The sequence below is a fragment of the Eublepharis macularius genome, chromosome 5 (assembly GCF_028583425.1).
Source record: "Eublepharis macularius isolate TG4126 chromosome 5, MPM_Emac_v1.0, whole genome shotgun sequence".
Lineage (NCBI taxonomy): Eukaryota > Metazoa > Chordata > Lepidosauria > Squamata > Eublepharidae > Eublepharis > Eublepharis macularius.
Window position 1 is genome coordinate 82,363,343 of NC_072794.1, and position 26,147 is coordinate 82,389,489.

Here is a 26,147-nt window from a genome sequence, read left to right on the forward strand (position 1 = left end):
TCACAGCGAGGTAAAGAATTGCAACTTACCCCTGAGCTGCTTTACTGATTCCTGGGACTGGAAGTAGATCATCATCACAGAATCTTTCAACATCCTCACAGCCAGCCTCATCAGATTCATCTCTACAGTCTGGCTCTCCATTGCATACAAGGTGGCGTTTAAGGCAACGGCCTGCAGTGCAGATACCAATTTATTTGTTGTCTCTATCTAGAGTCCTAGTTTGGACTCAGTACATAAGGCTAAACTTAGTGGTCACTTACACAAATCCATACAGATAATTTGGGGCAGATGTTGCATGTCTTTGCTCAGCACAAACTCTGTTCTGTTAAGCTAAGGACAGAACTGGTTGTGTATTTGCAGCTTAAGGTTTCTGTTGCTTTGTAGATGAGCAACACAATGCCCATTTTAAAAGAGATGTAACGTATCTGTTTCAACTGAAACATCTTTAACAATGAAAACATAACTTTGAAACTCGCATCTGCTTTTCAGTCCCTGTCAGGTCTGGTGACCCAAAGCCAAGGGAATGATACAGCCAGCAGTCAACTATTTCAGTCTGTGCCAAAGCAATATGTTGTTCAGAAGGCAGCTTTATAGGACCATGTGGGATCCTAATGGTTACTTGTGTTGATAGCTGTAGGGATGGAAGTTGCAGTGCCATTGTCTGGCCATCAGGCCAACAGTTTCCTCTGCTTGCAAGGTAGCACTTGCGATCTGCTGCCAGAATTCTCAGTTCCAGATTTTTGATGATTTATAGCATGCTGAGAGATAAAAAGTACACCGCTTGAATATTAATTCACAGAACTAGCCTGCATTCTGAAAATTCCTTCTTAACTAGCAATAATGCAAAGCTGGAAATAGCTTGAGCAGAGCTATCAACGATCATGGAATTGTGTGTGTGTGTGTGTGTGTGTGTGTGTGTGTGTGTGTGTTATTATCAAGATCTTGCCATTAAAATATGCAGGTTGGGCTTTTTAAAAAATTCTACCACTTGCTTCCAAATTGCTCAAGAATAAGCCCGTCAACTTAACGTAATATCTATTTTATATATTAAAACTCTTTATTATTGAGCCTTTATATTTCACTACCTCTATTTATCCTAGAAAGAACAAAAAATATAAACATGTTTATTCAAGAATTAATTGCTAAACATATATGGGTAAAAAAGGTAAAGGTAGTCCCCTGTGCAAGCACCGAGTCATTACTGACCCATGGGGGGACGTCGCATCATGACGTTTTCTTGGCAGACTTTTTACGGGATGGTTTGCCATTGCCTTCCTCAGTCATCTACGCTTTACCCCCAGGAAACTGGGTACTTATTTTACCGACATCTGAAGGATGAAAGGCTGAGTCAACCTTGAGCTGGCTACATGAACCTGGCTTCCATCAGGATCGAACTCAGGTCGTGAACAGAGCTTGGGCTGCAGTACTGCAGCTTACCACTCTGTGCCATGGCCATTTGTTATATACCTTCTTTTCCATATTCTTCAATTACTGTAATTACAGGAGGCAGCAAGTTCTCTCCTCTAATTAAATCCCATTAGCCATTTTCTTTCAATGTAGAGTCTGTATGGAGCCCTGCATGTTTTGCTCTAAAGTATTTTGCTCTAAAGTTATTTCAGATCAAGCCATTACTTAACTGTATAGGATACAGTTGCTTATTAGGATTGCTTTCTGAAGACACCAGGATTAGAACACCAAGGCTGCAATCCTAAGAACACTTTCCTAGGATCCTGGCTGTTTCAGGCCTGATCCTAGCTGTTTTGGGCCCAAACTGGGACAAAAGGGGCCTAAAAAGGCCAGGATAGAGCCCAATTCTGCCTGGATCAGACTGCTGCCGAGCGGGGGATTGCTCCCCCACTCAGCAGTGGCCTGTTCCAGGCTGTTCCTTCACCCTCCCGTGGCATGTGCTTCCCCTCCCCAGGAGCAGGCTTACTTTTGCTCCAGGGTAACTGATCTCTGTCTGGAGTGGAGATCAGGGGGCAGGGCCACCACACAGGGAGAGGTGCCAGAATGCCGTTCCTGAGCATTCCAGCAGAAAAAAGCCCTGCCTAGGAGTATGCCCCATTAAATAAAATGGGTATTACTTCCAGGAAGACACTTTAGAATTGTTCCCCAAGGCACTATTCCTGGAAAACTGCATTGCTTCCTTAACTACCCTTCTTCAGGATCCTCTCTCTTCAGCATCCATCTTCCTCTTGGTTTTACTGCTAGGTTACTTTTTTTTTTTACACTTCAGATAGGTTTTCTGCTACTTCTCTCCTCCTTCTTCTTCAGCTCTTTTTTGCTCTAACCTACAACCAACAGCTCATTGACTGTAACCAGGCAGTGTCTGGTCCTTTACCCTGACTGGCAATATCCTTCTGCTAACTAAACACCATTTTATTTCAGGCCATCATCTCATTTGTTCTTAGACAAATGTTATTGGATAGACTTGAACTAGGATCAGTCATTTATGACACATTTGGATTTCTCTGAAGTGAAATTCTGTAAACCCCCAGAGAGAACCATTCCCTTGGATTCAATGAGGTAACCACCTCAGTTGGCACATTGCCAGCCTACATCTTCATAGCCTTGAAATCCTAGAAGTAGAATCACTATACTTTTACCTTACAACTTTAGTCATGCTTATTCTTAAATAATCACCCTTTCTATACAGAACCATTATTTACACACTTTATATACAATTGATAAACTTTATTCAGGATTTTAGGTTGTTTCTCCACAGCAGCACCTCTTCAGTTCTAAATAATGGATTATGAATCCACTGTGCACTTCTCCTTGTCAGGTTTGCTTTGTCAAAGATTCTGATATGAGTTTATGATCCCTGGTTATGTTCTTTAAAAGCACCTGCAAACCTAAAAGTTTCTGTTGCTGCTTCAGGAAATTGAATGCTGTCAGCTTAGTTTATGGTGAAGTTTCAGAAGATTTTTAACAAATTTGTCGCAGTAATGATATCTAAGGAATGAATGCTTAGGAAGCATTCTTAAGAGCAGCTTCTTGCCTTCTCAGGTTGGTGCTTTAGCTAGCAGTGCAGAAAATATTCCTGAAAAAAAGCAGTTAATCTTTCCCTGGGAATCACATATGGTTTTGACATAATGGCCTAGATATACTGTGTGGACAGTCAGGAAACCAATAGGGGCTGAAGTTTTGAGTTGGAAATGCAGGGTCGGATGCATGATCCTCATCTCTAAGAATGCTTTGGACATGATTTGGGATGTTTCTGTAAATCTCTCTGGAGATATGTACATCTACAAGCTTCAAGCAAGATAGAAAAGTATTGCTGAGATGAAATTTGAGACTTTCACCACTTGTGAAGCAACCGTAAGCTACCATGTGGACTCTTCTTACAGATAGAAGTGTGGTAGAATGTAAGTCACTGGGTTAATACTTTTTCTATTATCAACCTTATATACATTTGCACATTATGGCTGTATTTGCATTTATTTCAGGTTTTAGTAGGATCAAAGATGAGCATTATTTACTATTCGGGCTCTGAAGGGTTTTCCCATTTCCTTCCTTTTTCTTTCTTTTTTTGCTAAGCCCCCTTGAATGGTTTAGGCCATATATGAGGTCCCCTCCCCACATAAACAACTGAGTCCATAACCCACACATGTCAACATACTCTGCTCAAGGGTTGCCAGGTCCCTCTAGCCTCCCATCAGGAGGGATGGGACCTGGCAATTACCTTTCTCTGCTTGGGTTTAAATCTTTGCTCCAGCAGCAGCATGATGACATCACTTCCAGAATGACATCACCATGCCGTGCACACGGTGGCATCACTTCCATAAGTGACATTGTCCCACTGGCCACGGGAACTCTCCTGCACTCCTCATGGCTCTGATTCAGGCGGTTTGGGGCTCCAATTGGCCCCAAATGGAGCATGGGGACGCTCCCATGGCTGGTGCGATGATGTCACTTACAGAAGTGACATTGCTGCACTGTATGGATTCCAGACCCCCGCTGGGGGTGGGGGATCCCCCGCCCCAGCCCCACACACCCTGCCCCAACTTACCTGGCCAGCGGGGGGAGCACACCTTCCGTGCATGCTCCCTGCGGCACTGCGCACTCCTGTGCACTGCAGCCACCTGGATCAGGCCCGGATTGGGACTGCTGCGGAGTGCAGGAACGCTCCTGCCCTCCACAGTGGCCAAAAACACACCCGTTTCAGCCGGATTGGTCTCGTTTCAGGCCCATTTTGGCACTAATTGGGCCCAACTCGGGCCATTGCAGAGCACAGGAGCTCAAAAAGGGCCCAATCTGCACCAAAATGGGCCAAAACAAGTCCGATCTGGGCTGAAACGGGTGCGTTTGGGGCTACTGTGAAGGGCAGGAGCGCTTCCGCGCTCCATAGCATCCCCTACCTGGTCCCCTGCAGAGCGTGAGCACACTCCCAGGTACTGCGTGATGATGTCACTACCACGCAGGTAAGTGCCATGCCCCAATCCCCCGCCAGGAGGTAGAGGGGGCCTGGCAACCGTACCACACTGAGTGGGAGCGCACTCTGTGCATGCACTCCTGAGGTGCCTGCGGGCAAGCTCCGGGAGTTTGTCCCCTCCTGCTGATCACTGAGCAATCGATAGATAAGGGGGGAAATCCCCGGGAGTTTGCCCACCACTGGCGGGCACTTGGGAACCTTTTAAGTAGGAGTGTTTACTCTGCTTTTATACAGGAGAGATCACATTGAAAGAAGTAATATTCACTAATATCATCAGTATGATTCAGAATCATCCACAGAAAGAAGTGCCCATATACTTAATGATTGCCATCTCCAAGCAGGGCCACAGAGAGACAGGACTAGGGTGACAAAATTCCCTGGGCCCGCCAGTTCTTGAGGGCCCTTGAAACTAGAATAATCTTGCATTCAGCAAATGCATTTTTCTACTGTTTGAGCAGTTCTGCTCTCAGCCACTAGGGAGCAGAGAAGAGCAATCAGACAGAGCAGAACAATATGACTTCCTGGTTAGTGACATCTGCCACCATTATTTGCAGACAGCGATTTTTTAAGAAAGTTCTCCAAGTACTGCAAAGTGCAAGGAGATTGAAGGAAAATGAGATGTTGCTAAGCCCATTATCCAACTTGGTATGTATTCATTCCTGTATACCCACTTTTTAATTATTCTGTGTTTGTCCCCCTTCCCTTCCAGCCTCTTTCCTTCTAATCTTTTCCCAGGTTGGGGAGTTTAAAAAGATATACGTAACAGTAGAACTGAAAGCTTCTGTTCCTATTATGGACAGAAAAAGTAGGAGGGGTGGTCATGTTAATATTTCCCAAGAATCTATCAAAGGCTATTCTCCTCCTTCCACTTAGTGACTAATAGTGAATGTCTTAGTTCCAGTTTATATCAAAGGAAACTGTTCTCAGGGTCCAGTCAAAGAAAACTGAGACTTCATTGCAAGCAACTCTGGAACAAACTGGCTGCAACTATAACTCTTCCCTTAGCTTTCTGACCAGGATGGATCCTGTATATCATCATCTGACAGCTCTGGTACATCTGAGAGCTCCTTAGATATCATTGGATGAATGAATTTACTATTTCTTCTGTCCTAGCATATATGCAGAGGTTCAGTTGGTGGTGGAGAGTGTCCTCAAGTCTTGGCAGACATATGGCAACCCTGGCACAGTTTTCAGGGGAAGAGACTAGCAGAGGTGGTTTTCTATTGCCTGCCTCTGCAACCCTGGTCTTCGTTGGCAGTCTCCCATCCAATTACTAACCAGGGCCAACACGCTGAGCTTCTGATATCTGGCTCACCTGGGCTATCCAGGTCAGGGCACAGGGGTTCAATTGCCCAGTACAAATTCCTTGTTCTCATGGACACATCCTTTCTTGAGAAAGCAACTGGGTAAGTACTGCATCTCCAATGGGCAATTGTGGTAACTCTTTGGCATGTTTATCATAATACAATTTAGCTTTACTGTGTTTGCATTTTACCTAACTTGTAACTCTTTCTGCAACTTTGGATTTTAATAGTGCAAGAACTGTGGGAACTGGGGAGTGTGTTCAGGGGGCCATGAGTGTTTTTCTCTGGGCAAGTGGTTAGGCTTGTGTTTGTACTAGGAAAGTGGTCTCCACTCTAAGCTTGTCAAATGTATTGGTTGGGGGGGGTGGTTTTTTGCTACTAGTTGTTTTCTTTAAGAGCATTTTTACAATTTTAACTGCAGATCTGGCTTTTCCATTGAATTGACATTGAATGGACTATGGTATGGAGAAGTTGTTATATGCTAGAAATCCCATTCTTTGGCAAAATGGGCCCATTCCTTACTGGTGAGTAGTGGGCCTTCATTGAATACTGTTGCAATATCATAATTCTCCCACTAATTGAAAACATCACCTTTCAAGCCCATTGGCCCAAGAAATGGAATTAGGCTGGCTGCCATAGTTGAAGTATCTACTTGTTCCTCTGAGTGGACTTGGCACTTCATGAAAACTGTGCTTCTTGAGCTTCTTCTTTTTCAGAAAGGTGCTCACTCTTCTGAAACCATGTTTTGATGGTTCATTCAAAGAAAACTGAGGCCTGGCTTCACTGACGCAGGCTTTATTGCAGGCAACTCTGGAACAAACTGGTTGCAACTATAACTCCTCCCTTAGCTCTCTGGCATCTGTCAAGAATCTGCATTTCCATACTGACTATATGCAGTCTTTGTTGCAAAACCTTCTGTTGGTCAAGACAGCTATCTGTTCTAACACAAACAATACTCTAGCTTAACTATAATCAAATAGCTCCATGTTCAGAGGGCCTTTATTCTCTGCTGGTGAGAAGCATCTGACTGGACAGCATGGAAATAGGGCACGGGACTACAGAAACCTCTGGCATGAATCCACATTACTCTTTTTTGAGTACTCTTTCTTATGAAAGGTACTTATGAAAGGCACATTACTCTTTCTTATGAAAGGTACAAGACATGTCATTATCTTCATTTTTACAGAGGGAGTTAAAATATTACTCAGTAAATCCCACTCCTTTCTCTGCATCTTTAGGTATGCGGAATTATTAAAGTGTGTGAGAAGAAAGGAGACTGCCGTTTTTTTCTTGCTGAGGGAAAGGCATTCTGTAGATGCCCAGAAGTCTTTATCTTGGAGAGCTCTCCTAATTGGAAATGCCCCACTGCTGCTGCTCCTGCTGCTGCTGACACTCACCTTCTATGGGTTCGTTTTGTGCATGTGTTATTGTGCTTGAAGAAAAACTCAGTGGGTCAGTGGTTTAGACTAGGAGGAGAAGGAATGGTTGATGCGGTTTCTGGTTAAGGACAAAAACAGCTGCCCCAGAGCCTTGTTTCCCCACTCACCCCTTGAAAAGAACAGTGTGTGTTTGTGCATATGTGGCCAACGCATACTCAACATTCTGAAACTCATGAAAACAAAACAAACAAAAACCCCTAGATCAGTTCTGAGCTGGCACCAGCCAACCCAGAGCATCCTAGTAATGAAATGGAACGATTCCAAAATCTCTTGGAACTGAAAACTGAAATGGAAACTTTCTTGGTGCACAGCCCTGCTGTGACCTACCTAATGAACAACTATTATCATATTCACAGTAACAGAAAGCCAAGTCATTTGTTTTGTTACGATAGTTGTTTTGGATTAGGTCTTATGGGGAGAAGGAATGGAAGTTCTGTGTGGGGGGCCTTGTGTCTCTCAGTAGCCTTGTTTCCAAGCAGAAAGCAAAGAGGATGGGACTGAGGGCCAAGCTACACATGACGAATGACACTTGAACGGCAAGTGGATTGAGTGGAGGGCAGTTCAAGTGTCATTCATCACTTGTAGCTTGGCCCTGATTCAACCAGAAAGATACACAAATATTTTTATGCATGACTAGGAAGACCATTCTGCCTATTTTCTCTAGCAAATTTCAGGTGTTCCTTTGTTTCTTTTGTGACATCTGTATGCAATTGATGGAAATACAGGAATCGGTTTTATCCAACCACATCATTTCTCAAATGGAACAGAATTTCCATTTACGGAAAGGGGGCTGGTGGTCTCTGTTGATTTCCTCCTCCTACAGATCCCCACTTTGCCCACTATGTTTTCCTGAGGGTCCACATATTCCCAGAAATAAAATTTCAAAAGGCTCAATGGTCAGCAGCAGGAGAGGAAAGTGGAAAAGTCCCACTTCCCAAAGACAGTATTTTATATCAAATTTCATTAATGTGGTTGGGAAAAAAGATGACTATGATGGTTTCCTGACTGTGGAGAAGTCATAAAGGAGACTTGAACTTTTAAACTGAACTACAATTGCCATGCGTTTCGGTAACACCTTTCTCTTGAGGTTATGCCCTGGCACTGGTATTTACAGGTGCACTGCCTCTGAATGTGATTAAGTTCCCTTTAGTCACTACAGCTAGTAGTCACTGAGGGACCTATCCTCCATGAATTTGTTTAATGCCACCTGTGCTCCTGGCCAGTGAATCCCACATTTTATTTACTCATTGAGTAAAGAAGTGCTATTTCTTGGCTGGATCCCCCTTATGCTCACATGCTTTTGCAAGCATTCACCCTTGTTATAAATCTGGAACAGCAGATCATTGTGCCCACTTTCATATGTATAATATCTTGTTCTTAAAGAGCAGATTTTCAAATCTACTCTGCAGAACCTTAGGAGATTCTATCATTAACTGCATTGTTCATGCATATGTCCCCTTTGAGGATTACCATGAGAAAAACAAAACAATGGATCTTCATGTTCCACAAGCAGCGTTTTCTTGGAGGGGGACACAGAAAAGGAAACTGATGACTTACTGCCTAGCTAGGGTTGGCACCAGGTGCAGGACACAGTGGAGGTGGGGTTACCTGAAGGAGGAGGTGCGTCCATCCTGCGCTGGTCCAGCCGCATGGTCAGCACCATTACACCTGAGCATCCGCAGGAGCAGCTTGTCACCCTCCCACCCTCCACCAATTAAGGACTATTGGGGGGTACTGTCACAACTTTATGGGTTGGCAGTTTTGAGGCATTGGGCTGGATCCCAACAGGGTGAGTGGGCCTTCGGGACTGCTCACCCCGACGGATCTGGAAGCAAAGGTCGCCATGCAGGGCCGGTGACGGAACTACATGTGCTGAGGTGCCAGCGGGAGGCTGGCGGGTGATGCATCAGTCGGCAGCCAGGCCTCTGATGCCAATGGGGATCCATGCCCAGATGCCAGGCCAATGCTCCATCCAGCTGTAATCAATAAAGTTGTGGCCATTCTCAACCCAAAAAGGTGTCTGGTGAGAGTCATTAGCCGCAAAGCAGTCTGACATAGCACATAGGTGACAACAGGATTTCTATATTATTAATGTAATTTCACTTACCAGTCTCCTCACACTGAAAATCTGTTCCACATTCTTGGCTTTGGGCACATGTTCCTGTTGGGCGGCATGCTACTTCTTCCCAAAGACTGCCAGCACAAATTCTCCCCTTATATTTGGCTGGATGTAGTAAAGTTCTGTATCTGTGCTGTATATTTTTGGAAAAATAAAGGTTGTTTAGCTACCATGAGCTATATATCCAAAATAATATTTCAATTAAGCACTGAAAAGCAATAAAATCGATTTACACAATAATTTAACCAAGTTAGAGGATACATAAATAATTTAGGCATTAAAAACTTAAAACAAATTAAGCCTTTATCTGTACAGGGACCACTGCCAAAAATAAAAATAACTTTTAAGTAATTTTAAGAGATAAAATGCTAACCAGCAGTTACAATGCATGATACTACAGGTTTGTCCCATCCATCACAAGGCAATGGGCTCCTTCCTCACTGGGAGTTTGGAAGTTTCCAGGCTGCCCCATGTTCCTACTTAGCAAACTTCCTACTTCCCTCTTCTCCCCTGATGTGGGGCCAAACTACAAGTGACGAATGACACTTGAACGGCAAGTGTATTCCTCCCTGTTCACTTGCCCTCCACTTGCTCTCCACTCGATCCACTTGCTGTTCAAGTGTCATTCGTCACTTGTAGCTTGGCCCTAACTCTTTCTTTGGTCACCAACATCACCCACTCAATGGATCACGTATATGCCTCCAAATCTTCATGCAGGCTCTGCCCCCTTCCTGCATTCACCACCTCACTCAGCCAAGCTCCACTGGAAATGAGCAGATGCCCTTTATATATACGAAGCCCACCATGACGAACCCCTATATCTGTGGGACTGCCTTTCCCCCGATGCTTCTCAATGGCAGCTTTGCTCACCAGAGGAGGGCCTTCTGCAGGTGCCGCTCTGCAAATGGACCAGATCAACAACTGCCCAAACGTGCATTCTCTGTTGCAGACCCCACCTGACAGACTGGCCTGCCTGATAAGGTCAGGAAAGCTCCCACTCTCCTGGCATTCTGCAAACTTTTCAAAACTAAATTATTCAGGAGGGCATTCTTATATAGGTAATAGGGCTATACTATAATGGAATAGTACAGAAAGATCCTTTAAAGAAGGGAGAGGGACTGATGACTATACCATTGCTTACAGTGTTCACTATCTGTTACTGTATGTATTATCCTAGTATGCAATTTCTTTATTGTTTAACATGTCCTGTTAATACTTGTGCTTTGTTGCATCTTTGTGTCAGATTTCTCCTTGGTTTCAGATTTCTGCAATCTTAATCCTGTTACATTGATTATTGGATGTCCCATTATGTTAATTGTATTGATTTACACTGTGTAATCTGCCTTGTGTCTTAGAGCCAAAACACATGAGAAGAAATGCCTAGATTCAGCACGTGTTCTCTTACCTCAAGGTTTGCCGGGATCTGTAGGCGTCCTGGAAGCTTAAAGTTTAGCATTTACAGAGCAGCAGGAAGGGAAATACAGGCGCCTGTATTTCCCTTCCCCTTCCTGCTGCTCTGTAAATGCTAAACTTTAAGCTGCCAAGACACCTACACTTCCCAACAAACCTTGAGGTAAGAGAACAAGTTTAGCATTTACAGAGCAGCAGGAAGGGGAAGGGAAATACAGGCGCCTGTATTTCCCTTCCTGCTGCTCTGTAAATGCTAAACTTTAAGCTTCCAGGACGCCTACAGATCCCGGCAAACCTTGAGGTAAGAGAACACATGCTGAACCTAGGTATTTCTTCTCGTGTGTTTTGGCTCTTAGTGAGAAAGATGGACTATAAATAATGTAAATAAATTAAATAAGATGTGGGGTTTTCCCCAAGTCTCTGGCATCAATCTCATGCCTTAACAGACAGGTCAAATCTATCCACTGACTAGCAGCCAATTTAGCCCAGAGTAACTTCACCAAAGTAGGAATGGAAGTGTAGTACACATGTATTTCCTGGGTGCAAGGAGTTTTCCCCATTCAATTCAGCGGTGGAAGCAGCTCTGGCTCAACACACTGCTAGATATTTAAAATGCCTTTTTATGTTCCAATCCAGTAAAGTCCTTCTCATGTCTTTAACTTGCATCATGATGTGCTGTGCAGCAGTTCACATAGGCCATTCAGATATAAATGCACTTTGGCTCAGTGAGTTTAGAAGGACCTAATATAATTTCATCTCTACAAAATTACAGTTCACTGCTGGCAGATATGGGGACAATTTTAACATATTAGAATGCAGCCTTACTTTTTTTTCTTGACAAGGAAAACATTCAGTCCATTCTGACCACTGGCCCAGCCGACAGTCAGTCGGTGTAGGAGCTCCAGCTTGTCTTCTTGTTCTTTTAAAGACAGCAAGAGAGTCTGAGTTCCCATAATTCCTATGAAAGTCTATTCCAGCACAATAACTATCACTTCCAGTAGAAAGTGACCATCACTAGTTTTCAAAAATTCTGGTAAACCTCAATAACACTGAACATGTGCAGAATCAAGGGATATTTCATCTTCAGCAAAGGAAACAAGGAAGGACTTTGTGTTTCTTAGAAAAGTACATTTTGATAGAAACTTAAGTACATGCTAATGAATATATCTTTGTGTCCTCCTGACATACACAGATAACAAGTGTCAACCAAACATTCTTTTCTGGAGTTACATCTTTCTAATTTTGCAAGTAGCTGAGAGGGTGGAATTCTGTATCATGCTAGTAAAGTAGTTCTCAAACATTTTGAAATGAAATCCACCTCAAAATCTGCTATACGTTTCAGAACCCTTTGCAATATAATTCCAGGCTACACTTCAGGAATCTCACATCACTTAACAAGGTTATATTTCATGTTTTAATATTTAATATACAAGTGAGTGACCCACAAGGACACAAGGGGGAATCTCATTTCCTGTCTCTTTTCCTTTTGCTTTTACTCTTTTCTTCCTCCAGCAGCACCTGAGGCCTCTCTCCCTATATCAGCTTTCTTTCTTCCATCTTCATCTTTCACTCCCCCAGAGGCTCCCCTCTTTCCTTCTTTCCCATCTGCCACAAAGGGGGACATCACTCTCTCACAGGTGGGTCATAAGTCCAGGAGGAAGAATTGGTGGGGAGGCTCAATGACAAATTTGGGGTTGACTTTACATAATGTTTGAAGTGGCCATGACTAGACATGGGCACGAACAGCATTACGAATGGAAAAACCATTCGTGAGGCTCCATTCTAAACAAACAAGTGGTCATTGTAAGCCTCGTTCGTTGCCTTCATCAGCCATTCATCAAGCCAGACAGTCTGGGGCCTTTCAATCAATTCCCCTGGCAATGGCAGGGACTGAACTCTGTCTGAACTCCTTCTTGCTTTAACCCTTCAAATTACTTCCAGCAGAGAGTCCAGTTTTTGCCACTGTGAAGAGAAAATGACAGCAAAGGGGTGGGGAACCCATGGATCATGCCTTTCCCGGGGTGCAATCTCTCTGAAACTTGGGGAGTCTTCGGAGGACAGTGAGGACTATGTCCCCTGAAAATTTGGTGGGTATTGGACATTGGGAAGGTCAGTTTGTGGGGTGTTTAAAGGGCCCTGCCCTTGCAGGTGGCAGGAAAGGGCCCTTTAAACTATCCGCTGGCAGGCGGCAGGGAGGAATCCCCCTGCCACCTGCCAGCTGATAGTTTAACAGGATCTTTAAAGGGCCATAAACAACGAACACTGAACATGTTTGTGAACAGGGTCATGTTAGTTACTGTTCGTTGTGCGTTATTCATGGATGGCAACAAACAACGAACAGCTTGTTCGGTTTTTTCCCCCCGTTTGTGCCCATGTCTAGTCATGACATACAACCTCCTGTTCTGAAGCACTATCATCTTATATATAAGTAGCCAAGTGGCCCTTCCTGTGTGTACTTAAACCTGCAGATTGAGGCACTTGGGAACAAAACATGTTTCTGCAACCTTGGGGGGGGGGGGCTCCCAGGGTTGCAAAAAAATCTGAAAACTAATTTTAGCAAATTGGGGTGTGTTAAATCTCCACAAAAACACTTACTGGAGGTCTGTGCATGCTCAGACCTCAAATAAGCACAACCAGGCAAGGAGCAGGTGAGCCACCTCAGGCCTGGGTGAGGAGCCAATGAGCTGCTTGAAGCAGCCACAGGCCTGGGCAAGCAGATGGCGAGCTGCTCCAAGGCCAGGCAAAGAGGTGGCGAGACATCTCCATGGTCTGATGAAAGATGCCCCATGCCCAGCCAAGGAATGAACAAGCTCCTCTGAGCCTGGCCATGGTGATGGCAAGTAGCCAGAGGCCTGGCCAAGGAGGCAGCAAGCCACTCCAAGGCAGGGCAAGGAGGTAGCGAGTTGATCTTAGTCTGGCTGAGAAGTTGCCCTGGTCCAGGCTATGGAGCCAGTGAGCTGTTGTGAGCCTGGCAGCAACAGCTGAAAGCTGCTCCAAGACCAAGCAACACCACACGTGGTCAGTGCTGGGATGCAGGAAGAGCCACCATGCTTGGCTAGCACTGCAGTGTGGTGAAACTCCACAGGGTGAGGGAGGTCCAGCACTAAGCACAGCTGTCACTGAGTAGGTAGGAACAAGGAAAAGGATATTTTAGAGGGGGAGGGGGAAAGTGAAGAGCATTAAAGGGCAAGGGGGAAGTGGAAGGGTGTTTGGGGGAGAACCAGGGAGGGAGGGGGTAAGGGTATTTGCCAGGGAGGTGGGTAGAGGGTAAAGGTGGAAGAAAAGGGGAAGGATCTTTGGAAAGGGAGGAGGAAAATATGGACATATCCTTGGAATTGAGGGGGGGAACAGGGAAGGATATTTATGGAGGGGGTCCCAGTGCATGTCCCCTTCCATTCCATCCTGGCACAATCAATATAATGGGTGGGGACTAATGGGGGAAATACAGAGAATGGATTGTGGACAAGGATAGAGTGACAGAGAATGAGTAGGGGGAGAAGGGGGAAGAAACATAAAAAATGGGGGTTGTGAGGGAAAGAAGAGTTAAAAGTGACAAAGAAGGAGTGGCAGTGGGAAGTGGGTAAGAATGAGAGAGAAGGGGGGAGACAGGAACAAGAAAAACCAGGGAGAATGGCCCTATGATTCTCTCAAGCCCCCGCTGGCTATATTTAATTCTGAATTGGCATCTAGAATGGGAAACAAAAAATCCACACGATGGGGACAAGACAGACAGCTGTGTCTTTTGACATGGATATGCCTATACCGCTGGGGCACAGCTGCACAGCTTGTTGAGTAAAATATAGCAGGATCTCCCTCTGTAAGGACCACACACAATATGCTGCTGTGTACTTGTGACTGTATAAAGTAAGGCTGATCACTAAATTCTCATTTTGTTTCATTTTGGAGAGGTTAGATTTACTTTGTACACAGACCTCTGTTTCTCTGTGTATGGCTAGGCAACATTGGATGAAGCAATAAAGCATTATGTATTCAGATTACAGTAACCCCTGTGGTGGTATGTATTGTGTCCTGCTAACAAAGAAGACTGTTTAAAGCAGCAGATTCCATTTACTTGGAAAAGAACTAAATGGCCTCCCAGAGCTTAGAAGGTCATAGAGCAAACACTTAGTGCTGAGAACTGTGCAAGGAACAGAGAGCGCACAAACAGACAACTGACTTTCGTGGCAAAATGGAAACAAGGAATCCTGAGTAACAGTAACATTAGCTTATCTTGATGACAGATTTGGAATTCCCACACACATTTCTGGAGGCAGATATTGTATGGAGACAGTCACTTTATGAACCTCAGTTAAATCTCCTGGTCACAAACAATCATAGACTTAAGTATGCTTAAGCCCATTAAAATAATTGCGGTGCCTAAATTATAAAGTCACTTGACTTTTGTGAATATGGTTGTAAAAGGAAAAGCAAGCAACATCCTCTTCTGCCTATGCACTGCTATATGCACAATTAAACTTTTGGCATATCACAACAGCCATTCTTTTTTTAAATGTTTCTGATGGGATGACAAAGCTCAGATGTTAGCATGGCAACACATGCACAGAATCAGCAGTCAAAAGCTGCTAGCATTGTGTGCATAATTGTGCACATGGCCAAGAAATCTGTTGTGTGAAGAGGACCTAATGAGTAGAGATGGGCATGAACCAAAATACGAACCAAAGTTCATGATGAATTGGGCCAGTTAATGGTTCGTGAACTGGCAGTTCATCAGAGCCCATTTCTGATGAACTGCCATGAACTTTAGGCTGGTTCGTTTGGTTCATTTTTTGGTTTGTCACTGCAGACAGCCTGGTGCCGATCAATCAGTTTCCTAGGCAACAGGGGATGGACTTCCTGCAGACCTTCTGCTGACCTGGAAGTGACGATTTGCTGACCTGGATGTGATGTTTTCTTGAACCAAATGAACCAGTTCATGAACCGGGGCAGGTTCGTGAAAGTTTTTGGTTCGTAGTTCATGAAATGCAATGAACCACGAGCCGCACAGTTCGTTTTTTTTCTGGTTTGTGCCCATCTCTACTAATGAGTTCATTTAGAACAGAACAACCAGATTCCATGGACTCTCTACCTATGAGAGCATCACTTTCCTTTTTCTCCTCCTGATTCTTCTGCAAACTCTATGTGAACTGGAGCATTACACTGAAAGTCAAGTTTGATATTCAGGGTTATAAAAATCAAAGCTGTGCCACCTGCTTAGGTGTTCTGTGTAAAAAAAATGCCATGGGGGTGCTTCTTTTAAAGTCCATCAAAATCAAAACAAATTTCCAGCTAAATGGGCACTTTTTAAAGGGTGTCACATGGGGATTTAAGGTATAAGACTAAGTATATAGAATACTAGACTGGGACTGGGAGACCTAACCTGTAAGTGGTCTTAGACAAATTATTGGCCATTTCTACACATCGTTAGGGGTACAGTTCACCCTTGCAACTGTGGCAGCTTTCCCCCAAGCATGCACGTTATTGTTTATCAACTGTGTGGATACTGTTGTTGTTTTTTGCTGGGTTTTCTGCATCTTTACCAGGACTGCACTTGCTCTGATGTTTTCTTTTGCTGCAGGTTTCTGGTAGGTTTTTGGGGGGGGGGGATTTTTTTGGCAAATGAATTTGAAGCATTTCTTTAGAAACCTCCTACTCCTCTCAATCTCCTCTCTGTTCTTTCTCTGAAGTTCTTGCCCTTCCTTCTTAACATTTCTGTTCAGCCACAGAAGCCTGCTTGCAACAGTAGCTGCATGCAATTGTGCATGTGCAAAGTAAAACAAAAATTAAAAGGGAGATGGATACTTTTAGTCTATGGTGATGAAAGTGTCCAACCTCCCCTCCAAAACCATTTTTTGTAACTGTTTGGGGGCTTTCCTGCCAACCTCACAACCAAAAGTAAGCACTTGTGGGTATTGCATGTGGAGGATGAGTTGTCAGGGTGACTCGGCAAAACACAGACCTAAAGTGTGAAAAAGTCAGGTACAACAGGCTGTGAGGAAACAGGCATCATTTCTTTCCTTCATTATTTCAGGCCCATTCAGTTAAACATGAGTAATGGCAATGAGACTTAAAGAACTCAATAGGATACATGACACAAGAAACTGTTGTTACTTATCCTGAGCCTAAAAATCATTTCAGAAAGAATGAGCTCCTAGATAAACTTCTTAACAGATCACTTGAGGCCCTCCATATTGAAACATTGCATGAAGATGGCAACATTTCCTAGGTATTGCTATAAACAATTTACTAAATATTTGTTAGGTTATGTTCAGTCCTAGAAAAACTGGACAGATAATAGAATGGTTTTATACAGAGGTGCATACATCATTACTACAAACCCTTGAAGTCCAAGTGTTACACTGAAAACAGCCCTTGTCCTGGACTATTCATTTCAACAAGTTAAAACAAAGTTTTGCAAGTATATCCACCATAACAAGGATAGACATTTTAGCCACAGCCAAGAGAACAATGTGATTAGCCCCTTGTGCCCAATACAACTCTAGACTGTATTTCTTTTTTTAAAACAAAACAAAAACAAAATGGTTTTCCAGATAATTGAAAAGCAAAAACAAACCAACGTAAGCATTAAAACTGAAAACACAACCAAAATTGCTCTCTGGAAAAGATCCAGTGTAATGTAGCAGTTAGAGTGTTGGACTCGATCTGGGAGACTCGGGTTTGAATACCCACCCTACCATGGGAGCTTGCTGGGTGACCTGGGGTCAGTTAGATAGCCTAACCTGTCTCACAGGGTTGCTGTGAGGATAAAATAGAGAAGAGGATAATGTGGTTAAGCCATTGGGGGTCTCCATTGTGGAGAAAATTAGGGTACAAATGAAATAAATAAATAATCTCATTGGGAAATAAGAACTTGAAAGCAACATGAATTTAAGGGTATGATCATTTAGGCTGTGCTCTGCACTGTCCTCTAAGAAAGGAGCAAAATGTGTATTTTCTAGTGTCAGATATAGCTATGATTTGCATAATCCATTATATCTTGTTTCATCATTCATTGCTGAGGAAGGGCAGGCTCAGGATGTCAGGAATCCTTGGAGTTCCGGTGAGGAGGGCAAGGAAGGCGGATGATCCGGCGAGAGCTGAGAGACAGGACAGATATTGCCGGCAATAGGAGAGGTTCTACCTGACTAATCTGCCTGGATCAAAGGATAGATTGTGAGTTTTTTCATATGCATTCCTAAGATTGTTTCTGGGAGGGAGTTTATTGCAGAGTCGAAGATCTCTATGAAGTATACAGAATTAACCCTAAATTTGCTAAAACAAGGAAGCTCCCAAGAGAAGTACTGGTTTATTTTCTAAGAAGAAGGGTGAAGGAGCAAATTTTACAACAGCATTATAACACAAAATTAAGTCGGCCCCTTCCCACCCGAAAGCGCAGCGGCTAGGGTGGGGGCCGCTTTTGCCGCCGTGGATGAAGGGAAGGCTGTATCCCTTCTTCCCGGCATACGGGTGCTTGGGGAGGGCGGAGCTAAGGGCATATAAACCTGCTCCGCCTCTCTCCCTGTTGCAGAGGACGCTTTACCACTGGGGATTTCAGGTTAAGAAAGATGCTTGAGGGTTGGTCACATGAACAGGGAACAAGGGCCGATGTTAGGCACCCCATTTCTCCTTCTGTGCTCTGAAGCCTTGGCCTTGTGTGGCGGAAGGTGTGCTACTCAGATTTTGAGGCGGCATTATTCCATGCAGCTGCTCTCACGGCATTTTGGGGGGCTTTGCGTGTCAGTGAATTGGTGGCCCAATCCCTTAGGGATGGGTCAGGTCGTGCACTTATGGCGCAAGACCTCAAATTCATTGGCAATGTAGTTAACCTTAGGACCTTTAGGACTGGGGCTGCTTCAACAGCAGCGGCCATGGGCTTTCCTGGGCCAGCAATTCAGAAAGTAGGGCGTTGGCAGTCCACTGCGTACAAGGGTTACGTGCGACCCCTGACATCCTTGTAATTTGTTGGTTCTTTTCTTCTTCAGGTGCTGTGTCTTGCCGCGAGAGGCTTCGGATCCTCATCTGTGGGCACAATATGGTCTTGGCACATCCTCATTGGTGAGGAATTAGGGTCTGTCTGGAGCAGCTGGTGGGCTGTACAGTAGCCAGTGGTGAGGGCAGACTGCCATGTGACTCCCCTGTAAGGCCCTCCTGCTGTACGGCGAGGTGCTGCAGACTTGGAGGGGGAACCATCTGCCTGGCTGCCGGGTACAGCCATTCATCGGATGGCTCACACCTGGGGCAGTGTGGGCTCACCCAGACAGGTCAAGGCGGAGGTCCGAGGTGACCCCAGCGCTTGGCCTGTACCGCTAGTTAGCTAGATCCTTTGCCGCAGTGACAAGTTATGTTGTAATCAATAAAGTGGCCCAATTTTAATCCCAAGCTTTGTGTCTGCCTTTCAAAAACAGATTTAGGCTGGATTTGGTGCATAAAGCCAGTGACTTTCTGGAAAAATACAGAAATTTGGATGATATTCCGACAAACTTCAGCAGAGGCATCAACAGGGTAACAACTGGAGCAGAGCAAGGAGGAGGAAGAAATGGGGGCTACCAGTCTTATTTAACTCCACTTTTTCTACCTTCCCATATATATTCTTTGATTTTTATTTCATTTTATGAACCTTAAGAATTTGTTGGCAATATGGATTACAAAAGTTTAACTTGGAACATTAATGGGGCAAACTCAGCCCAAAAAAGGAAGAAAATATTTCACTATACCCAAAGATGTACAAGACCAGACATTGACAAGAAATTATAGGCCAATATCATTATTAAATAATGACTATAAGTTGTTTGCAATGATATTGGCTGGAAGACATAAAAGTATTCTCCAGGACATTATTAATGAAGACCAACGTGGATTTCTACCTAAGAGGCAGCTGAAGGACAATGTAAGAATAGTATTGGATATTCTGGAGTACTTGGAAAAACATAATTTAAAAAAGCTGCTGTAGATGCCGAGAAGGCCTTTGACAATTTAACCTGGAAAGTTTTTTTCTAGATGCCGAGAAGGCCTTTGACAATTTAAACTGGAAATTTTTGTTTAAGGTCTTGGAAGATATGGACTTTGGAGATAATTTTATAAAATGGCCAAGTCGATTTATACATCCCAGTCAGCATGAATAGTCATTAATGGAGAATTAACTAAACCATGTGGAATACAAAGAGATAAAATACTAGATTGCCCACTGTCACCCTTGTTATGCATATTGGTGCTTGAAATCCTGAACAGGGACATAAGACAAGACGAGAGAACTGGAGGTTTAAAGGTAAAACAGGAGACTAACAAATTAAGAGCCTTTGCAGATCTGGTGCTGGTTTTCGAGGACCCCTTAAAGGGAGTTGAAACTTTAATGTCAAAACTGAAAGAATTTGGTGTCATGGCTGGTTTTAAGGTTAATAAGCAGAAGACCAAAGTGGTAACTAAAAATATAAAAATGCAGAATCAAATTAAATTGGAGAGCAAAACAGGGTTTAAAATTGAGAAAAGGTAAAATACTTGAGTATCACGTCAAACATTAACTGTATGTTATTCCATAATAATTATATTAAGACCAGGAATGAAATTAAAAGGGATATGCTAAGATGGGATCAAATTCAACTATTGTGTTGGGAAGAATAGCTATAATTAAAATGAATGTTTTACTTAGAATGCTATTCCTATTTTAAACAATTTCAGTATTGAGGCACCATTTAAGAAATGGCAGAAGGATATATTGAGATTTATATGGGAAGGCAAAAAAACCAAGGGTTAAATTTAAGGTTCTATAGGATTCAAAGGAAAGAGGAGGTTTGGGTCTACCAGATTTGAGATTATATTATGCGGCCAACTATTTGGTTTGGATGAAGAAATGTATTTTGTTAAAAAAAATAAGAAGACTATTGGAACTCGAAGGGCATGACTTATGATTTGGGTGGCATAGATACTTATGGTACGACAAGGTCAAGGTCAATGCAGAGTTTAATAATCATTATGTAAGGCATGCCATCTTGAGGATATGGAATAAATACAAACAGGTTTTGTACAAAAATATCTCTCTGCTTATCATTGCAAGAAACTCATTTTAGAAGAGAAATGGTGAGTCCAACTAAATGGCTAGGTAAAGGTAAAGGTAGTTCCCTGTGCAAGCACTGAGTCATTACTGACCCATGGGGTGACATCGCACCACGATGTTTTCTTGGCAGACTTTTTGTTACAGGGTGGTTTGCCATTGCTTTCTCCAGTCATCTACACTTTACCCCCAGGAAACTGGGTACTCATTTTACCGACCTTGGAAAGATGGAAGGCTGAGGCAACCTTAAGATGGCTACCTAAACCCAGCTTATGCCAGGATCAAAGTCAGGTCATGAGCAGAGCTTGGGCTGCAGAAGGGAAATGGTGAGTCCAACTAAATGGCTAACTTATCATGATTTGTTGGAATTCTCTCAAAGTCCAGTTAAAATTAAATCAAGAGAGGATTTAGTAGGAGAAGGGCATGTTTGCCAATGGTCCTCTTTTATGCAAATCTCAGAGAGATTTAAGTTAGACAAGAGAAATTATGACTTTGAGCAATCTAAAACTGGATTTGAAATTGCCCTCTGTATAAATGATGAACAAATTATTTCTAAAATGCACAAACTTTTGTTGAGGTTTGAGACAGAAGAAGAGCAAGTAAACGAATGTATGATTAATGGACATGAAATATTAATGGAGCAATGGGAAAATATGTGGACAAGGGGGGTGAAATTTACATTAAACTCTAGTATTAAGAGAATTTCTATAAGATGATGTATCATTGGTATATGACTCCTGAAAAATAGGCTAGAACATATAAGGATGCCTCAAATGTATGTTGGAAATGTGTTAAACAAGAAGGGATGTTTTATCATATGTGTTGGACATGTAAGAAAGCAAAGAGTTTCTGGTTGCAGATACAATCATCGATACAGAAGATTTTGAAGATTAACATCCAGTTGAAACCAGAGACTTGTTTGTTGGGACTGATGGATGGCCAGTTGGAAAGCTTTAGAACTCTGTTTTTATATTTGATCACGGCAGCAAGAGTACTGTATGCAGGGCTCATTTAGAAGTGGAACACGCTGGAAAGGTGTTCCAGTAGCTCTGAAAAGAGGTCACATGGGGTTTGGCCCCGCCCACATGATTCCTTTTCCTCCTGGATGTCCTTGACTTTAGCAGCAGGCTCTGCTGCTTTATTTTCATTTGTGACTCGTGGGAGAGAGAGAGAGAAAATGAGTGAGTGAGTGCAAGCTGAGTGGGGCTGGGCTCCAAAGGAAGGTAAGCTGTTTTGAATTCATTCTGCTCTGCTACTTGCTTTATTTTCATTTGTGACTTTTGTGAGAGAAAAAATGAGTGAGTGAGTGCAACCCGAGTGGGGCTGGGCTCCCAAGAAACATAAACCGCTTTGAATTCATTCTGCTCTGCTGCTTGCTTTATTTGCATTTGTGACTGTGAGAGAGAGAAAATGAGTGAATGAGTACAAGCCGAGTGGGGCTGGCCTCCAAAGGAATGTAAACTGCTTTGAATTCATTCTGCTCTGCTTGCTTTATTTTCATTTGTGACTGAGAGAGAGAGAGAGAGTGCCTGCGTGCGTGCAAGCAGGGCTGGCTCTCCAGAGGAGGGTAAGCTGCTTTGAGTTCATTCTGCTTTAAGGAAATACCTGGAGATTTTGGGGGGGAAGGGGCCTGAGGGGTGGATGGTGCCTTCTGACACACTTTCGGTGATGTCAAGGGATGTGGCATATGCTAATGAGATAAGCTAATGAGTTCCTGCAGTTCTCTATCTAGGAAATGACCCCTGACTGTATGCACAAAAATAGAAAACTCCAACATTGCCTACAATTGAGGAATGATGGATAAAAGTTTTGGAGTTTGCGTTAATGGCAAAACTTACTTTACTGATCAGAGAAAAGACATTATATTTTTGGTTTAATGGAAACCATTTATAGACTTTTTATATGAAATTGATAATAATGACTTGATAATGTCCGGGGTTTGCAGCACTGCCCCCGGACTTGCTGGGAGGGGAGGACGGGAGACAGCCGGGAGACAGCTACTCAGCCGCTGCAGCAGACCCCCAGGGCCTGGACCTACCTACTCAGGAGGGAGGAAGAGAAGCCCTACCTACTCAGGAGGGAGGGGGAGAAGCACCCAAGCTTCAGAGGGTTAGAAGGGGTGGGTGGAGGCCAGCTAATCCCACCCTCCAGTGGGAGGCTAGGAGGCCAGGCAGGGAGAGTGGGGTCGAACCAGAGGGGGCCAGAGCAGAGGGAGAGGACAAAGGCAGCGGGGGCAGACGGCCAGCAGTTGACCAAGCAGAGACTTTACCAGCCAGGGAGGAGAAGCAGCCACAGCAGCTCAGAGCCACGCCCCAGCCTACAGCCCAGCTGTAGTTGGAGCGGAGTGAGAGAGTGAGAGTGAGAGGAGGCGAGGAGGAAAGTTGATGAAGGACGAGATGGAGGAGATCAAGGGGGATGACTGGAGCAGGTTGAGCAGGCCAGCAAGCGGAATGAGAGGGAGTCTGGGTGAGGTATACTGCCCCTCCTTCCACAGAGCAGGGTCCTGCAGTATCCCGGACACCCCTTTGACGTCAGGGCCGGGCATGCCGGCGCCCCGCCCAATGGCGGCCGCAGCAAGCCCTGACAGATAATTATCTGGATTTATGGATTAAGAATCATGAACAGTAGGAAAAAGAGGGCTCTTATGTTTAACATAGAATAAGAAAGACTTTGAAAACAATACATATTTGTTGAGGAGAAAATCAGAACTCAATTTTAGTTTATTGTTATTCTTTTTTATTTTTTTAAACTCTATTTTCCTTTATTATTACTAGTTACCTGTCTTGTATGTTATTTTATGTTTATATGTATTGTTAGTGTGGTTCCTTTAGAATGGTGGGTTTTTTATTTTTTATGTTTATTGTTTATAGTTTATGTTTACTGTTTATAGTTTAAATAAAGAAAATTCTTCAAAAAAAAAAGTGTCAAGAATCCTTTTTACTTTTACAAACAAAAACACAAGAATTTCCAGAGAGCAACTTAGTTGTGTCCAGCATTGTCCACTCTGATAGATGACTGATAAGAAGAATTAGACAACAGAGACGGCTGTGACACGTTATAAACCAGTAGACATATTATGGTGTGAGTTTTCATAGACTGGAGTTCATTTTGTCACATGACCAGCAGTCTGTTTTTCTTAAGAGACTGTAGGATAGGGAAAGACTACTGAGAATTAGAAGAGGAGTGGATTATTCAGAAGCTTCAGAAGAAAGGAAGCTAAATGAAAGAATCAGATGTTCAGGAGACGAGCCTTTGGATACATATCAGAGTGTGTTAAATCAAACTATAGTATGTCTATGGGAAAACCAGAATCCTGTAGACAAACAGAAGCTACCAAAATATCTCTTTTTGTCTCAGTGAAAGGAAAATAATCTACTTTTATCTTTCAGCTTTCCACAAAGCATTCAACTAGTTCACCATCACCGAGGTTTTAGAATTGCTTTTTCATTATCCTGCTTTTTTTGATAACTTCATCAAACATAAAAAATCTTATCTTTATTTGGTTTCAGTGACGATTACTAGAATAAACCTTCATAATTAAGTATATATTTTCTCCCCTTCTGCCTCCTCCCTTCCTTCAAATTCCAATTATTACAGATCCCACTTTTTACCTTTCTTCATTATATTTCCTTTGGATCAAGTTTACAATTAACAGCTTGAGAAAAGCCCCGTAGTGTTTGTTACAAAAATTATTTTTGAAAAAAATCTTGTTTATTATCTTTAAAGCCAAAAGGAAATTGTGTGTGCGTGTGTGAATCATAACTGCACAAAAATAGAAACCATTTTTTTTTAAAAAATGGTGAATGGTTTCATTATCACAGAAAGAATATGAAATATCAGCTCACTGTCTTTTACCCAGAGTGCACAGTTACAAGTTAAATATCAGATTAGAATATCTGAAATGCAGCAAAATTGTTTGAAGAAAAATTGTGCTACAGAAGGAAATGCCTTCAAAATGTTTAATTATAAGACAACAAATGGATTTGTGTTACAGTCCTTATCACCATAGTGTGATGGGCTTTTGTATAAATCGCTTTCTGCTAGCTGCTTAAAGGTAGTAGTACACATATGCTTCTTTCTGAGTCTGAATTTATGTACTGACCAGATAGACAGAAATTTCTATATGTAAGGCAGTATCTTAAATTACATGAAGACAGACTTACCTCTGGGATGGCAATCCTTTTAGCTTAGTGTGTGCTGCAACTGTATCCTGAGTCTGAAATGATAGTAGATAAACTATCAAGAGAATCATAGGAGGGAAACTCTCAATCAGCCTGCACCACATTTTCTTTTTAATGAAAACAAATGTTTTTCATTTTTGGCTTGGAAATCCTGTGGTCCCCCTTTGGGGAGTAAGCTGTCTCTAAAAAAGAAAAGAAAAGTATACTGTGCCCTGAGTGCTCCAGTGTCAATCATTGACAAAAAGGGCTAGGTTGCACTCTGAAGGACACAACCCTTTGGAAGCCAGTTCCAAATATTGGACAAAGAGACATTTTAAAAGAAGTATTAGCTTACATGCTGTAGTTAGATAAGTGTTACTGATCGGACTATACCAAAACTATCTGCATAGTTATTATTATTATTATTATAGTTATTTTCACATGCATATATTCACCAACTCTTTTTACATATACATTATTTTTACAGCTATTTTTACACCTGAAACAAAAATCGGGTGTTCATCCTGTTTCAATAGATTTCTTCGTCAGAGGAATGCAAAGACATATGAGGATGTATTGCCTGTTCCTGTTACTATAAGAAAAGCACTGCTGCTAAAGTACAACTCACTCCCTGCATTTGCATTTTAAAGAGCATTTCTCATAATACACCTGGTCCATTTGCATTTATCGCCTGAAGAAAGCAATCAAAACAAGATATATACCAGATATCTGTTGTGCATGTGAAAACAGTTGTGAAAAAATATGTATGTGAAAACATCTGATGAAAATAATATATGTGGAAATAAACATGCCATTTGTAAAATATGCATATATATTACTTGTAATTACATATGTCATTTAGACTCTCGTTTAGATGGTATGAATTTTAACATTACTAAATTTTACCAAATTATATCATTACCTGTTGTCACTTGATGGGAATCATCGATTGTACAGAGCGTCCAGTGTTTTAATTTCTAAAAAGATATGTGTAGGGACTCAAATCTATGTTGATACCCTACTTTCTAACTGAGGAGCTCTAGTTTCATCTCAGATGAGTTGGGAGTGGACTGCAATAAATTAGTATCCAAAGGTCCTCTCTTTATTATGACACCACAGTATTCAAGTCCCAATCTTGACATTCAAAATAGGGCCCAGAGCCACGCCTATGTGAAGTCTGGCTCAAATTAAAGTTTTAACTTCTTAAAATGCCAGTTGGTTGGAGCTACTGATCA

At 42.8% G+C, this 26,147-nt stretch overlaps 1 protein-coding gene and 1 long non-coding RNA gene across 2 annotated transcripts in view; one reads left to right on the forward strand and one right to left on the reverse strand.

The window, feature by feature from the left end:
* C8A (complement C8 alpha chain) overlaps positions 1 to 25,138 on the reverse strand; it is a 54,391-nt gene extending 29,253 nt beyond the window's left edge. The window contains exons 1-4 of the mRNA XM_054981607.1: positions 24,916 to 25,138; positions 11,533 to 11,626; positions 9,286 to 9,430; positions 30 to 171 (exon numbers count right to left, since the gene is read on the reverse strand). Coding sequence (XP_054837582.1) covers positions 30 to 171; positions 9,286 to 9,430; positions 11,533 to 11,626; positions 24,916 to 25,037 — 503 coding nt within the window. The 5' untranslated portion in view covers positions 25,038 to 25,138. The remainder of the gene's footprint in view (positions 1 to 29; positions 172 to 9,285; positions 9,431 to 11,532; positions 11,627 to 24,915) is intronic.
* LOC129331197 (uncharacterized) lies at positions 17,751 to 20,686 on the forward strand. Its single transcript, XR_008597103.1, has 3 exons — positions 17,751 to 17,877; positions 18,687 to 18,759; positions 19,110 to 20,686. It is a non-coding gene; the product is annotated as an uncharacterized LOC129331197 (long non-coding RNA).
* Positions 25,139 to 26,147: the final 1,009 nt, after the last annotated feature.